At 39.3% G+C, this 12,682-nt stretch overlaps 1 protein-coding gene across 1 annotated transcript in view; it reads right to left on the bottom strand.

Moving 5' to 3' along the window:
* Nucleotides 1–12,682, bottom strand: part of DNAH7 (dynein axonemal heavy chain 7) — a 263,405-nt gene that overhangs the window by 134,367 nt on the left and 116,356 nt on the right. The window contains exons 28-29 of the mRNA XM_065927706.1: nt 9,183–9,395; nt 6,306–6,404 (exon numbers count right to left, since the gene is read on the bottom strand). Of these exons, the coding sequence (XP_065783778.1) occupies nt 6,306–6,404; nt 9,183–9,395 (312 nt within the window). The remainder of the gene's footprint in view (nt 1–6,305; nt 6,405–9,182; nt 9,396–12,682) is intronic.

Genomic DNA, 12,682 nt, shown 5'->3' with positions numbered 1-12,682 from the left:
GATAAAATTTCTCACACCCTCAAATTTAATACTGATGAAAATAGAGCCATTAAATAATAGCTCAGTATTTTTAAAAGCTTCATAGAGGTATGACTGACATACAATGAACTGCTTATATTTAAAGGGCCTAGTTTGATAAGTGAAAGCACGAACTCAGTGAAGATAATCAACATATCAACCATCACCACAAGTTTCCTTATGATCTTTTGTAATCCTCCTCTTTCCTCTCCTTGAAACCTACCTCCATTCCCAATCAACACATACACTAATTTGCTTTCTGTTTCTCTTTTTATTTTCACTGCCTAGACTTTAATGTGGATGAAATCACACATTATGTGTACTACTTTTTAAAATTTGGCTTCTTTCACTTGGCATAAAGATTTGAAAACTCAAACATGTCACTGCATATATCAATGGTTCACTGCATTGAAGTAGTCCACCATCCTGAGGTGCCAGATTTTAAAAATCCATTTTCCTGCTGGTGGACATTTTCATTGTTTTTAGTTTTGGGAATAAATAAAGATGCCATAAACATGTACACAAGTCTTTGTATGGACAAAAGCTTTCATTTCTCTCAAGTGACTACTGAGGAGTGGAATACTTGGATAGTACACTCAGATGGTAAAGAATCTGCCTGCAATGCAGGAGACCTGGGTTCAATCCCTGGGTCAGGAAGATCCCCCAGAGAGGGGAATGGTAATCCACTCCAGTATTTTTGCCTGGAGAATTCCATGGACGGAGGGGCCTGGTGGGCTATAGTCCATGGGGTCGCAGAGAGTCAGTCACTACTGAATGACTAACACGACAATGGCAAGTATGTGTCTAAAATTTGAAGAAACCGTCTGCTTTCCAAAATGGTCCTCTTATTTTAAACTCCCCTCAGTAGTGTATGAGAGTTTCAATATTTGGTATAATTAGTATTTTTAGCAAGTGTGTAACAGTAGCTTGATATGGCTTCAATTTGCATTTGCTGAACAGTAACACTTTTGCATTACTTTTGTGCCATATGTGTATCTTCTTCAGTGAAATGTTTGCTCAAATCTTCCGCTGTTGTTGATGTTGTTGATCTTCAGTCGCCAAGTCACGTCCAAGTCTTCATGACCCCAAGGACTGCAGCACTCCCGGCATCCCTGTCCTTCACCATCTCCCGGAGGTTGCTCAGTCTCAAATCTTTTGCCTATTTTAATTGGTTTGTTTTCTTCATGGTAAGTTTTGAACATTTGTTAAGCATTCTACTTACAAGCGCTTCACCATACCTCTAACAGGCAAATATTCTTTATAGCTCTAACTTGTCTTCAATTCTCCTACAGTGTATTTCAAAGAGCAAACTTTTTAGTTCTGATGAGCCTATTTTATCAATTTATCGTTTCATGCATTGTACTTTTGGTGGTGTATTCAAGAAATTTTTTCCTAACCCAAATTGACAGGGGATTTCTCCTATTTTCTCTTTCAGATGTTGTAGTTTTACATATTTTTCAGTTAAAAAGTTAAAAGATGAACATTATCCGATTTCAAGGCTTATTATAAAAACAGTATACTAGCATAAAAATAGACAAAATATAACAATGGAACAGAAGAGGGAGACCAGATATAGATCCAGACACATATGAAAACTCATTCTCAAGCAAAAACAATCCAGCAAAGATTTAAAAAAATAGTCTTTGAACAAAGTATGCCAGGATACCTGGATTTATCAAAATAATGAACCTGAATGCATACCTCATATCATACATAAAAATTAGTTTAACAGTATTTTAATCAGTGGAGTGGGTAGTATGTTAATCCTTTTAGTGTTCCTCAAAAATTTATGTCAGAATGTCACCTTATCTGGAAATAAGGTCTTTGCAGACGTAATTAGATCAGATGAGATCCTACTGGACACTAACTCCAGTGACTGGTATCTATACAACAGAAAGGAGAGGAAGATGCAGACTCAAAGACGCCTGGGACACAAGGCCATTCTAGTGATGGGGTCAGAAGCTGAAGCCATTGGGAGCCACCAATGACAAGCCAAGGGACATGAAGATCGTCAGTAGCCACCAGAAGCCAAGGACAAGCAAGGAAGGGTTCTTTCCTAAAGAATCTTTACCTTCTTTCAGAGGTAATCAACAGCTTATTTCAGACTTTTATCCTCCAGAACTGTGAGAAAATAAATTTCTGTTGTTTTAAGCCACCAAGTTTGTGGTGCTCTGTTATGGAAGCTTTAGAAAAACCATATAATCACATAATATAGGATTGGAAAGAATTATAATTCCACATATAGTTTATATGAAAATATAAAGTCACTTTCAAAGTCTAAGAAACATTCCTTTATAAACCACTAAGGTTGTTTCATAAGCACTTAGGGCAACTTAGGGCTTCCCTGGTGGTTCAGTTGGTAAAGAATCTGCCTGCAATGTGGGAGACTTGGGTTCGATTCCTGGGTTGGGAAGATTCCCCTGGAGAAGGGAATGGCAATCCACTCCAGTATTCTGGCCTGGAAAATTTTTGTCTGGGGAATTCATGCCTGGCCTGGAGACCCCAGTCCATGGGGTCGCAAAGAGTCAGACAGACTGAGTGACATTCATTTCACTTCACAGCAACCTATGTGAGAAATACAACTATTCCTTTCACGCTGAAGGTGAAAGTGAAAATTCAGAAGAGCTTAACATGAAAGCATGCCTTCGAGTTATACCTTAGAACTGACAAACTTTCAGTTTAACCACCCTTCGACTTAATTCTTTAAATGCTGTTACAGAGAAACGGATTCCAGTTCAGAGCAGTAAGTTTCCTTTGGGCAAAGGAGACACAAAGATGATGCAGTAGGATGTAGCTTGGCTGAGCAGCTGCAATTCTCTTTCTGTCATATACTGGCCAAGACCACAAGTAACTTATCAACTCTGCACTTCAGTCACACCATCTGTAAAATGGAGATAATGATAGTTCCTGTCCTACTGGGGGCTTGTTAGTCGGTCAGTAGTGTCCGACTCATTGCAACCCTATGGACAGTATCTCGCCAGGTTCCTTGTCCAGGGGATTCTCCAGACAAGAATACTGGAGTGGGTTCAGTTCACTTCAGTTGCTCAGTCGTGTCTGACTCTTCGACCCCATGAACCGCAGCACACCAGGCCTCCCTGTCCATCAACAACTCGCAGAGTCCACCCAAATCCATGTCTATTGAGTCGGTGATGCCATCCAACCATCTCATCCTCTGTCGTCCCCTTCTCCTCCTGCCCTCAATCTTTCCCAGCATCAGGGTCTTTTCCAATGAGTCAGCTCTTCCCATCAGGTGGCCAAAGTACTGGAGTTTCAGCTTCAGCATCAGTCCTTCCAATGAACATCCAGGACTGATCTCCTTTAGGATGGACTGGTTGGATCTCCCTGCAGTCCAAGGGACTCTCAAGAGTCTTCACCAACACCACAGTTCAAAAGCATCAATTCTTTGGCGCTCAGCTTTCTTTATAGTCCAATACTCACATCCATACATGACTACTGGAAAAACCATAGCCTTGACTAGACGGACCCTCGTTGGCAAAGTAATGTCTCTGCTTTTTTTTTCTTTTTGTCTCTGCTTTTTAATACGCTGTCTAGGTTGGTCATAACTTTCCTTCCAAGGAGTAAGCGTCTTTTAATTTCATGGCTGCAATCACCATCTGCAGTGATTTTGGAGCCCAGAAAAGTAGTCAGCCACTGTTTCCACTGTTTCCCCATCTATTTGCCATGAAGTGATGGGACCAGATGCCAAGATCTAAGTTTTCTGAATGTTGAACTTTAAGCCAACTTTTTCACTCTCCTCTTTCACTTTCATCAAGAGACTCTTTAGTTCCTCTTCACTTTCTGCCATAAGGGTGGTGTCATCTGCATATCTGAGGTTATTGATATTTCTCCTGGCAATCTTAATTCTAGACTGTGCTTCCTCAGTGATTTTGGAGTCTCCAAAAATAAAGTCAGCTACTGTTTCCATTTTTTCCCATCTATGTGCCATGATGTATTGGGATTCCCTGGTGGCTCAGATAGTAAAGCATCTGCCTGCAGTGTGGGAGACCTGGGTTCGATCCCCGGATCAGGAAGACCCCCTGGAGAAGGAAATGGCAACCCACTCCAGTATTCTTGCCTAGAAAATTCCATGGATGAAGGAGCCTGGTGGGCTACAGTCCATGGGGTCGCAAAGTGTCAGACATGACTAAGCGACTTCACTTCATTTTGATGGGACAGAATGCCATGATCTTAGTTTTCTGAATGTTGAGCTTTCAGCCAACTTTTTCACTCTCCTTTTTCACTTTCATCAAGAGGCTCTTCACTTTCTGCCATAAGGGTGGTGTCATCTGCATATCTGAGGTTATTGATATTTCTCCCGGCAATCTTGATTCCAGCTTGTGCTTCCTCCAGCCCAGTGTTTCTCATGATGTACTCTGCATATAAGTTAAATAAGCAGGGTGACAATACACAGCTTTGATATATTCCTTTTCCTATTTGGAACCAGTCTGTTGTTCCATGTCCAGTTCTAACTGTTGCTTCCTGACCTGCATACAGGTTTATCAGGAGGCAGGTCAGGTGGTTTGGTATTCCCATCTCTTTCAGAATTTTCCACAGTTTATTGTGATCCACACAGTCAAAGGCTTTGGCATAGTCAATAAAGCAGAAATAGATGTTTTTCTGGAACGCTCTTGCTTTTTTGATGATCCAGCGAAGGTTGGCAATTTGATCTCTGGTTCCTCTACCTTTTCTAAAACCAGCTTGAACATCTGGAAGTTCATGGTTCACATAGTGCTGAAGCCTGGCTTGGTAGCCATGCCCTTCTCCAGGAGATCTTACTAATCAAGGAGTCGAACCCAGGTCTCCTACATCACAGGCAATTCTTTATCATCTGAGCCACCAGTGCTTAGGAGTAACTATTCATAAAACTCTTAGAACAGGGTCTGGTCCATTGTAAATGCATGGTGTTTGCTAAGTAAGCAAAACTATCTTCTCAGATTGTTCAAATTATTTATGGTTAACCTTGAAAGAAGCAGACAATTCCAGATCATATCTGGTAGTTAGTGGGTCTCAATCAAGACCAATTCCTTTCACCAGTTCCTCTCTGCCAGGTAGAGAGTTGGGAATACATGGAGTTGTCCTTCCGGTTGTATTACTGTGAAAGTCCAGAGACATTGGGGGGGACCAGGGGTGCCAAGAGTTTGTAGCGTATGGGACAGTCTCTCACAACAGGGAAGTGTCCTATTTGAAAATGCCAGTAATGCTCCATTTGTGAAATATCGCTCAAGAAATATTTGTTGAATGAATACACAGCTATAGGAGAATACATCTAAATGAGATATATCTCTACTTTATAAAAACAAATATAGCTTTACTTATATTTATTCCTGGAAAATCTGTACAGCGTACTAGTACCAAAGAAACTCAGGGTGATTTTTAACAAGAAATTTTGAACCAATTCCCTGAAAACTTGATCTATAAAATATTTGCACTGTCAACTCCAAATAATAACCGGAGTTTCTTTTAGAATGATGAAACACTGTTCCTATGGATAGCTAAGGGCCCTGGAGCGCACCACAGTGGCAGCGTCACTTCTGTCTTCCCTACGAGAGTCTTCTGATCTCTGTCTCTACACGTTGGAAGCTAACTGTCCATACCGCATGGCAGGGGAAGATAGAGTAACTCTACCGCAGGTCAGCTGCCCACCACCCCCAGTCACTTCTACTGAGAACGGGAAAAGAAAAACAATGACATCACGCGATAATACAGGAACTTTAACCATCACTCTCGTAATTCTTTACAATTACTTATAATCTAATTTTTAAAATACAACATTATTAAACCTAGTTCTTAAATTATCCTGAAAAAAAAAAAACCAATTTCATAAAAGCCACTGCACTCTTTTGAAGAAATTAAGCTTACTTTTAACTTCTTCGATCATTAATTTTAACAAACATTTGCAAAGTACCCCTCTGTGTAAGGAATTCAGTGGTGTGTTTGACCAATTACTTTCCTCCATGGAGTCTATTTCCTAGTGAAATTTATAAGCAAACATTCTGTGGCTTTTGTGTGATTATATTCTGCAGTAGAAAAAAAAAGTACTACTTAAAAAAATCCCAAGTTGTTAAAAGTTACTTGTCTCAACAAGTAAACCCTAACCCTAACCCTAACCCTAACTTGTCACAACAAGTAAAAAAAGCTAGCTAAACACATTTCAAATAAAACATGGAGTGACCTGTGTTTCTCTGTTTTCTACAGTGGAAGTTTCTCAATGGGACTTGAAAACTTGGACACTTGATAAGTACACTATTATAAGAACTTTGATACATTAGAGTAAAAAATGTTCTTACCTCAAAGAGTGGTAAATCGTGGGATAAAAATTTTGGCAAATTTACATCAATAATAGATCTAAGCAGCAGAATTTCTTCATTTTCATTTGGATATTTCAGCTGAAAGAAAATGTACTCATGATAACATCTGCATCTGTTAACTGCATTCCATCCATGTTCACACACACAAGCACCCAGGCCCAGAGGGCATTCCAACCCATGCAAAGATGTTATTTATTTTCATTTCACTGTGCTGTTATTAATTTTAGAAACTGTCGATTTTACTTGTTGAATTTTATATTAGCTTATAATGAAATTCTAAGATGAACTAACTGCCTTTTCACAGATGCTCTGGGTAAAAAGCTATTGGTGATGATTTTCAAAGTTTGGGAGTTGTCATTGCTTCTATCCTGGGTAAGACCTTGCTTGTCCTATGCATTCAAAACCAGCAGTCAGTTGATAAAGTATAAATAATCATTAAAAACAGGGACTCATTAAAAGATTTAAAGTTAAAACATATAAATATTCACTCATTTGCCCATATTTTGGTGCCAAGGCTTTTTCTCTGAGGGTGGAACTCTGCACAATTTTTCTTGCACAAAACAAAACCAAAAACAATCAATAATGAATCATTGCTCTGGATTTTTTTGTTTTGCTGTTTCTGTTTTTTAAAGATAATCATTCTCTTCAAAGATACTTAGGAGACGATCTAAATGTAGCATCCTCATGAATTGTTCTTTTTCAGTCTTACCTCTCTTATCCACACCTAATTCCAAGTAAACTTTTTAGCATTTCATCTTTACTGTCTTTCTTGAACAAGGAACTCAGTTTTCATAAAAACAAACCTCTTCTTTTCATGCCCATATACCATCAGTTTCACTGACAATTAAATAAAGGGCATAATAACCACAGTAACACCTCCCAGTGGCTTCAGCAAGTTCGGGAGCAAGCCGCCCGACCGTGAGTGGGCAGGCGGGGCGGCACGCCACCTTCTGACTGCACCCTCGGCCCAGCGTGCTTGAGTGTGTCCCCTGGCAGCGTGGAGAGCGCTGGCTAATGCTGTCACCTGAGTGGAAGGTTCTTCAGAAAATACATATTAAATTCCAAAACACCTGTAGTAAACCCAGGGTTTACTAAAAACCTGGCTGAACTCAATTTGTTGCTCATGCCCATAAGACGGTTCATGTAATTCACAAAAGAATCTGAACTCAGAAATGTTTCTCTCAACTTCTATACTTTACCCAAAATTTCACACCAAAGCTATTCCCACCATCATCAGTTTAGGTTTCGAGAACCCTCATCCTGCTCTCTGGAATCTTTCTAGTAAGTTCCATGCTCCTACTTAACTAGCTTTAACTTTACAAAGTCAATGACGCCTGGCAGTTAAGTCCTGCTGTCTCTGAATTACCAGAGCCCCCAAACCTAAAGCTAGCTCTGCCAATACGAACTTTGTCTTTGCATCAACCTGACCACACATCAATTATGAAGTGTCACAAGTCTGTTTTGTCAAAAGGCTATCATCTTAAAACAAACATTTAAATTGCTTCCTGATAAAATAGAAACAAACTTCAAACTATTCAAGCCAACACATTCAACAATTCTAAATTAGCTTTTGACAAAGAATGATAGGATTCATTTGCAGAATTCATTTGCTGCATAACTTTAATAGTTCAATTCCACAGTCAAGATGTCAGTGATGACATACAGTAGGGCAAAGCATTATCTTTCCCATTATCTGACCACAATGCAATCATGACATGTCAGGTTAATACAAATTGTTGCTTCTAGTTGCATTTGTTTATTACTACAAATAATGACTTGAAGTCATGTCAGACAAATGTGAAATAGAATATCACCACTATATATCAGAATTCTTGGTAACATCATTATAGAAGTCAAAAATGCATGCCATTGTTTTTAATCACATAGGATATATTTTAAAATCTCCCACAGTCATGAACATCTAAATTTTTATAAGCTACAAGGTCAAAATTTGCAATTTGCTGTTAATTAATCCCATGGACAGAGGAGCCTGGCAGGCTACAGTCCACAGAGTCTCAAAGAGTTGGACACAACTGAAGCGACTTAGCACACATGGCCTATCTTGCTTACTTTCATAAAAAAAGAACAGTTATACTTTATGTTTCTACAAAATACTTCCAATGAAAAGTTACCCAAATCTTAAAATATTTGGCCTTTTTACCAATATAGTTATGACTCATACCATCTTAAAATGCACACATTATAGTGCAAATCCATCACTGGTGGTACGTGTGTGTGCACGCTCAGTCACGTCTGACCCTTTGCAACCCTCTGACTCTAGCCCACCAGGCTCCTCTGTCCATGGACCTTTCCAGGAAAGAATACTGAAGTAGGTTATCGTTTCCTACTCCAGGGGATCTTCCCGACCCAGAGATAGAACTTGCGTCTCTTGTGTCTCCTGCCTTGGCAGGTGGATTTTTTACCATTGCACCTTGCAAATCCATTACTGCTAGTCCACAGTTGGCTGTAATTGTTTAATTATATTAAATAACAATGTCTAGGGGTTTTGTAGGTATGTATTAATTACATACACATTGTTTCCTTTAAAGTTACATATGTTCACACAGACTAAATGCTTTCAAAGTATTTCTCAGCAGCAAGGAATTTATTCCTCAGTAGTACTCAGTTTCATATAACTAAAACTGTGGGATGGAACTAGAATCACTAACCACATGGCTAAGGTTTTACAAATCATAAAATTTCCTTTCTCATGTGTGCAAATGATCAGCTATTTTAGTACAATAGGGAACTTTCTTTCCAGTTGATGGAACCAGTTATAAGAGCTCTGTAAAGACACATGACCCTGAGACATACAAACAGGAAATGAATGAGTAAGAAGTTACTTGAGTTTTCTACCTTTAGATTCCCGGCAGCGGTAAGCACTGACTTCACAGCTCTCATTCCATAGTCATAGTGATGCTGTGATGACAACTGCTCTGAGCACAGGCGATATGTAGCCACAATCTTCACTGAGAGTGGCCGAGCTGTCACAAAGCCACAGGAGTACAGGACGATTTCGGCGATCATAGCGTAGTCGGGCACCATCATCGCTACTGTCCTAAAGAGAGCCTATGGGAGTTGAGAGAAGGTGCCTTTATAAACAGGCGTGAAGGTAAACTCGAAGATAGCTCAACTCTTCATAGCATGCTACAATGTTATAGCTTTTTTGCAATAATATTGATATAATATCCATATCCTGTAGATAAAACATTTTAAAATGTGACTTCTTGTTATTGTTATATAATGAAGAAACCATTAACTCTTTATCTAAATATTTTTTTCTGAAATTATGCTTTGAGAACACTTCAAATTTCTGTCATATCTAGGGCTTTGGTGAATTATTAACTTACTTAAGTATTAAGTATCCATTATGTTCTATTCCTTTGTAGAAAATGACACGTTACAGGGAAAAAGCATCAGGCTCTGCTGAGATGTTGGGTTTCTCATTGGAGCTGTTAGAAAGTGGCTGGTATTGGGAGACTGTGCTTCAAGTGAAGATCTCTAGATATCTAATTGATTAAGGTAACTCCTAATAACAAGGGTATGTTACATAAGTGATAAATTTTGAGATATTTTTTAACCTTTTTGCGTCTTTAGTCACCATGTCAGTTTAAGCACAATAAAGGGCAAAAAGCTGAAAACAAGTACGAGACGATTATTATTAGAGATAAATCCATTTTCCTAATTCTAAGATAATTTTTCCTCATAGTATTTTAAATGTTGTGGGACAAATGTTGTGTGATGGAAGGCAAATAGAAAACTGAATATATTGGGAAAGAATAAGAAAATTTAACTTTAAAAGGTGAGTTTCTATCAGGACTTATTTCAATAGCTCAAGCATGAAAACATGGCTTTCTTACTAAAGCAGGAGAACAACAGTGTTACATAAAATGACAGTCAAATTCAGATAATGAATAATGATTGTACAGAATGACATTCACATGCAGACAGGTTATAAATACCTTTTGGGAACTAGCTAAGTTACTGAGAACATGAGGCAGCTAGAGAATAAGGACATTTTGCCTTAGTGATCTGCTATGACACTTAACAGAGAATAAAAGACTTGCATTAAGCAAGATCCTTCCAATGCATTACATTAATTACTAGCTAGAGGCCTTAGCACTGCTATTTTATCAATAAGTTTAGCATTCAAGAAATGAAAGAATAAAATGTTAAAAGTATAGAGCATGAACAAATAATTTGTAACGGAGATGCTTAAGCATGTGCTTAAAACTACTACATACCCGGGGCGGGGGGGAAACGCAAGAGAATTACTATAAAGATCGTACCTCTTTTAAAGGATAGGTCCTCAACAACTTTTTTTAATCAATAAAATAGAGAATGAATGAATGAACTAGTGATTTAGCTGGTCAATGCCTAAGTCAGGGTGATATAAACTTCCTTTTGTTGTTGTTCAGTCACTAAGTCACGTCTAGCTCTTTGTGATTCCATGGACTGTAGCACGCCAGACTTCTCTGTCCTCCACCATCTCCCAGACTTTGCTCAAATTCATGTCCACTGAGTTGGTGATGCTATCTGACCATCTCATCCTCTGCCTCCCCCTTTTCTTTTGCTTTCAGTCTTTCTCAGCATCTGGGTCTTTTCCAGTGAGTCGGCTCTTTGCATGAGGTGGTCAAAGGATTGGAGCTTCAGCAAGAGTCCTTCCAATGAATATTCAGGGTTGATTTCCTCTGGGATTGACTGGTTTGATCCCCTTGCTGTCCAATGGACTCTCAAGAGTTTTCTCCAGCACCATATGTAAAAAGGATCAATTCTTCGGCACTCTGTCTTCTTAATGTTCCACCTCTCACATCCATAAATAACTACTGGAAAAAACCACACCTTTGACTGTAGGGGGCCTCTGTTAGCAAGGTGATATCTCTGCTTTTTAGTAAGCTGTCTAGGTTTGTCTAGGTGTCTAGGTTGGTCATAACTTTTCTTCCAAGGAGCAAGTGTCTTTTAATTTCATGGTTGCAGTCACCATCTGCAGTCATTTTGGAGTCCCCAAAAATAAAGTCTGTCACTGTTTCCACTGTTTCTACATCTATTTGCCATGAAGTGATAGGACCAGATGCCATGATCTTAGTTTTCTGAATGTTGAGTTTTAAACCAACTTTTTCACTCTCCTATATAGCATACTAAAAAGCAGAGACACTACTTTACCAACAAAGGTCCGTCTAGTCAAAGCTATGGTTTTCCAGTGATCATGTATGGATGTGAAAATTGGACTATATAGAAAGCTGAGTGCCAAAGAATTGATGCTTTTGAATTGTGGTGTTGGAGTAGACTCTTGAGAGTCCCTTGGACTGCAAGCAGATCCAACCAGTCCATCCTAAAGGAAATCAGTCCTGAATATTCATTGGAAGGACTGATGCTGAAGCTGAAACTCCAATACTTTGGCCACCTGATGTGGAGAACTGACTCATTTGAAAAGACCCTGATGCTGGGAAATATTGAGGGCAGGAGGAGAAGGGGAAGACAGAGGATGTGATGGTTGGATGGCATCACGGACTCAATGGACATGTGTCTGAGTAAACTCCAGGAGTTGGTGATAGACAGGGAGGCCTGGCGTGCTGCAGTCCGTGGGGTCACAAAGAGTCAGACACAACTGAGCGACTGAACTGAACTGAACTGAGGTTTGTCACAACTTTCCTTCCAAAAGTAGGGGTCTTTTAATTTCATGGCACAGTCACCATCCACAGTCATTTTGGAGCCCAAGAAAATAAAACTTGTCCTTGCTTCCACCTGTTCCTTCTATCTGCCATGAAGTGATGGGACAGGATGCCATGATCTTAGTTTTTTGAATGCTGAGTTTTAAGTCAGTTTTTTCACTCTCCTCTTTCACCCTCATCAAGAGACTCTTTAGTTCCTCTTCACTTTCTGCCATTAGAGTGACATCAGTTGCATATCTGAGGTTACTGGTATTTCTCCCAGCAATCTTGATTCCAGCTTGTGCTTCATCCAGCCCAGTATTTCACATGATGTGCTCTGCATATAAGTTAAAAAATCAGGGTGACAACATACAACCTTCTCATACTCCTTTCCCAATTTTGAACCAGTCCATTGTTTCGTGTCCAGTTCTAACTGTTGCTTCTTGACCTGCATACAGGTTTCTCAAGAGACATGTAAGGAGGTCTGGTATTCCCAACTCTTTAAGAATTTTCCACAATTTGTTGTGATCTTTACAGTCAAAGGCTTTAGCATAGCCAGTGAAGCAAAAGTAGATGTTTTCTGGAATTCTCTTGCTTTCTCAATGACCCAACAAATGTTGGCAATTTAATCTCTGGTTCCTCTGCCTTTTGTAAATCCAGCTTGTACATCTGGAAGTTCTTGGCCAAGAATGTTTTGCTGAAGCC

The sequence above is a fragment of the Muntiacus reevesi genome, chromosome 3, assembly GCF_963930625.1.
Source record: "Muntiacus reevesi chromosome 3, mMunRee1.1, whole genome shotgun sequence".
Taxonomy (NCBI): Eukaryota; Metazoa; Chordata; class Mammalia; order Artiodactyla; family Cervidae; genus Muntiacus; species Muntiacus reevesi.
Note: the sequence above shows the minus strand (reverse complement) of the source record. Positions and strands in the feature narration are given on the sequence as shown.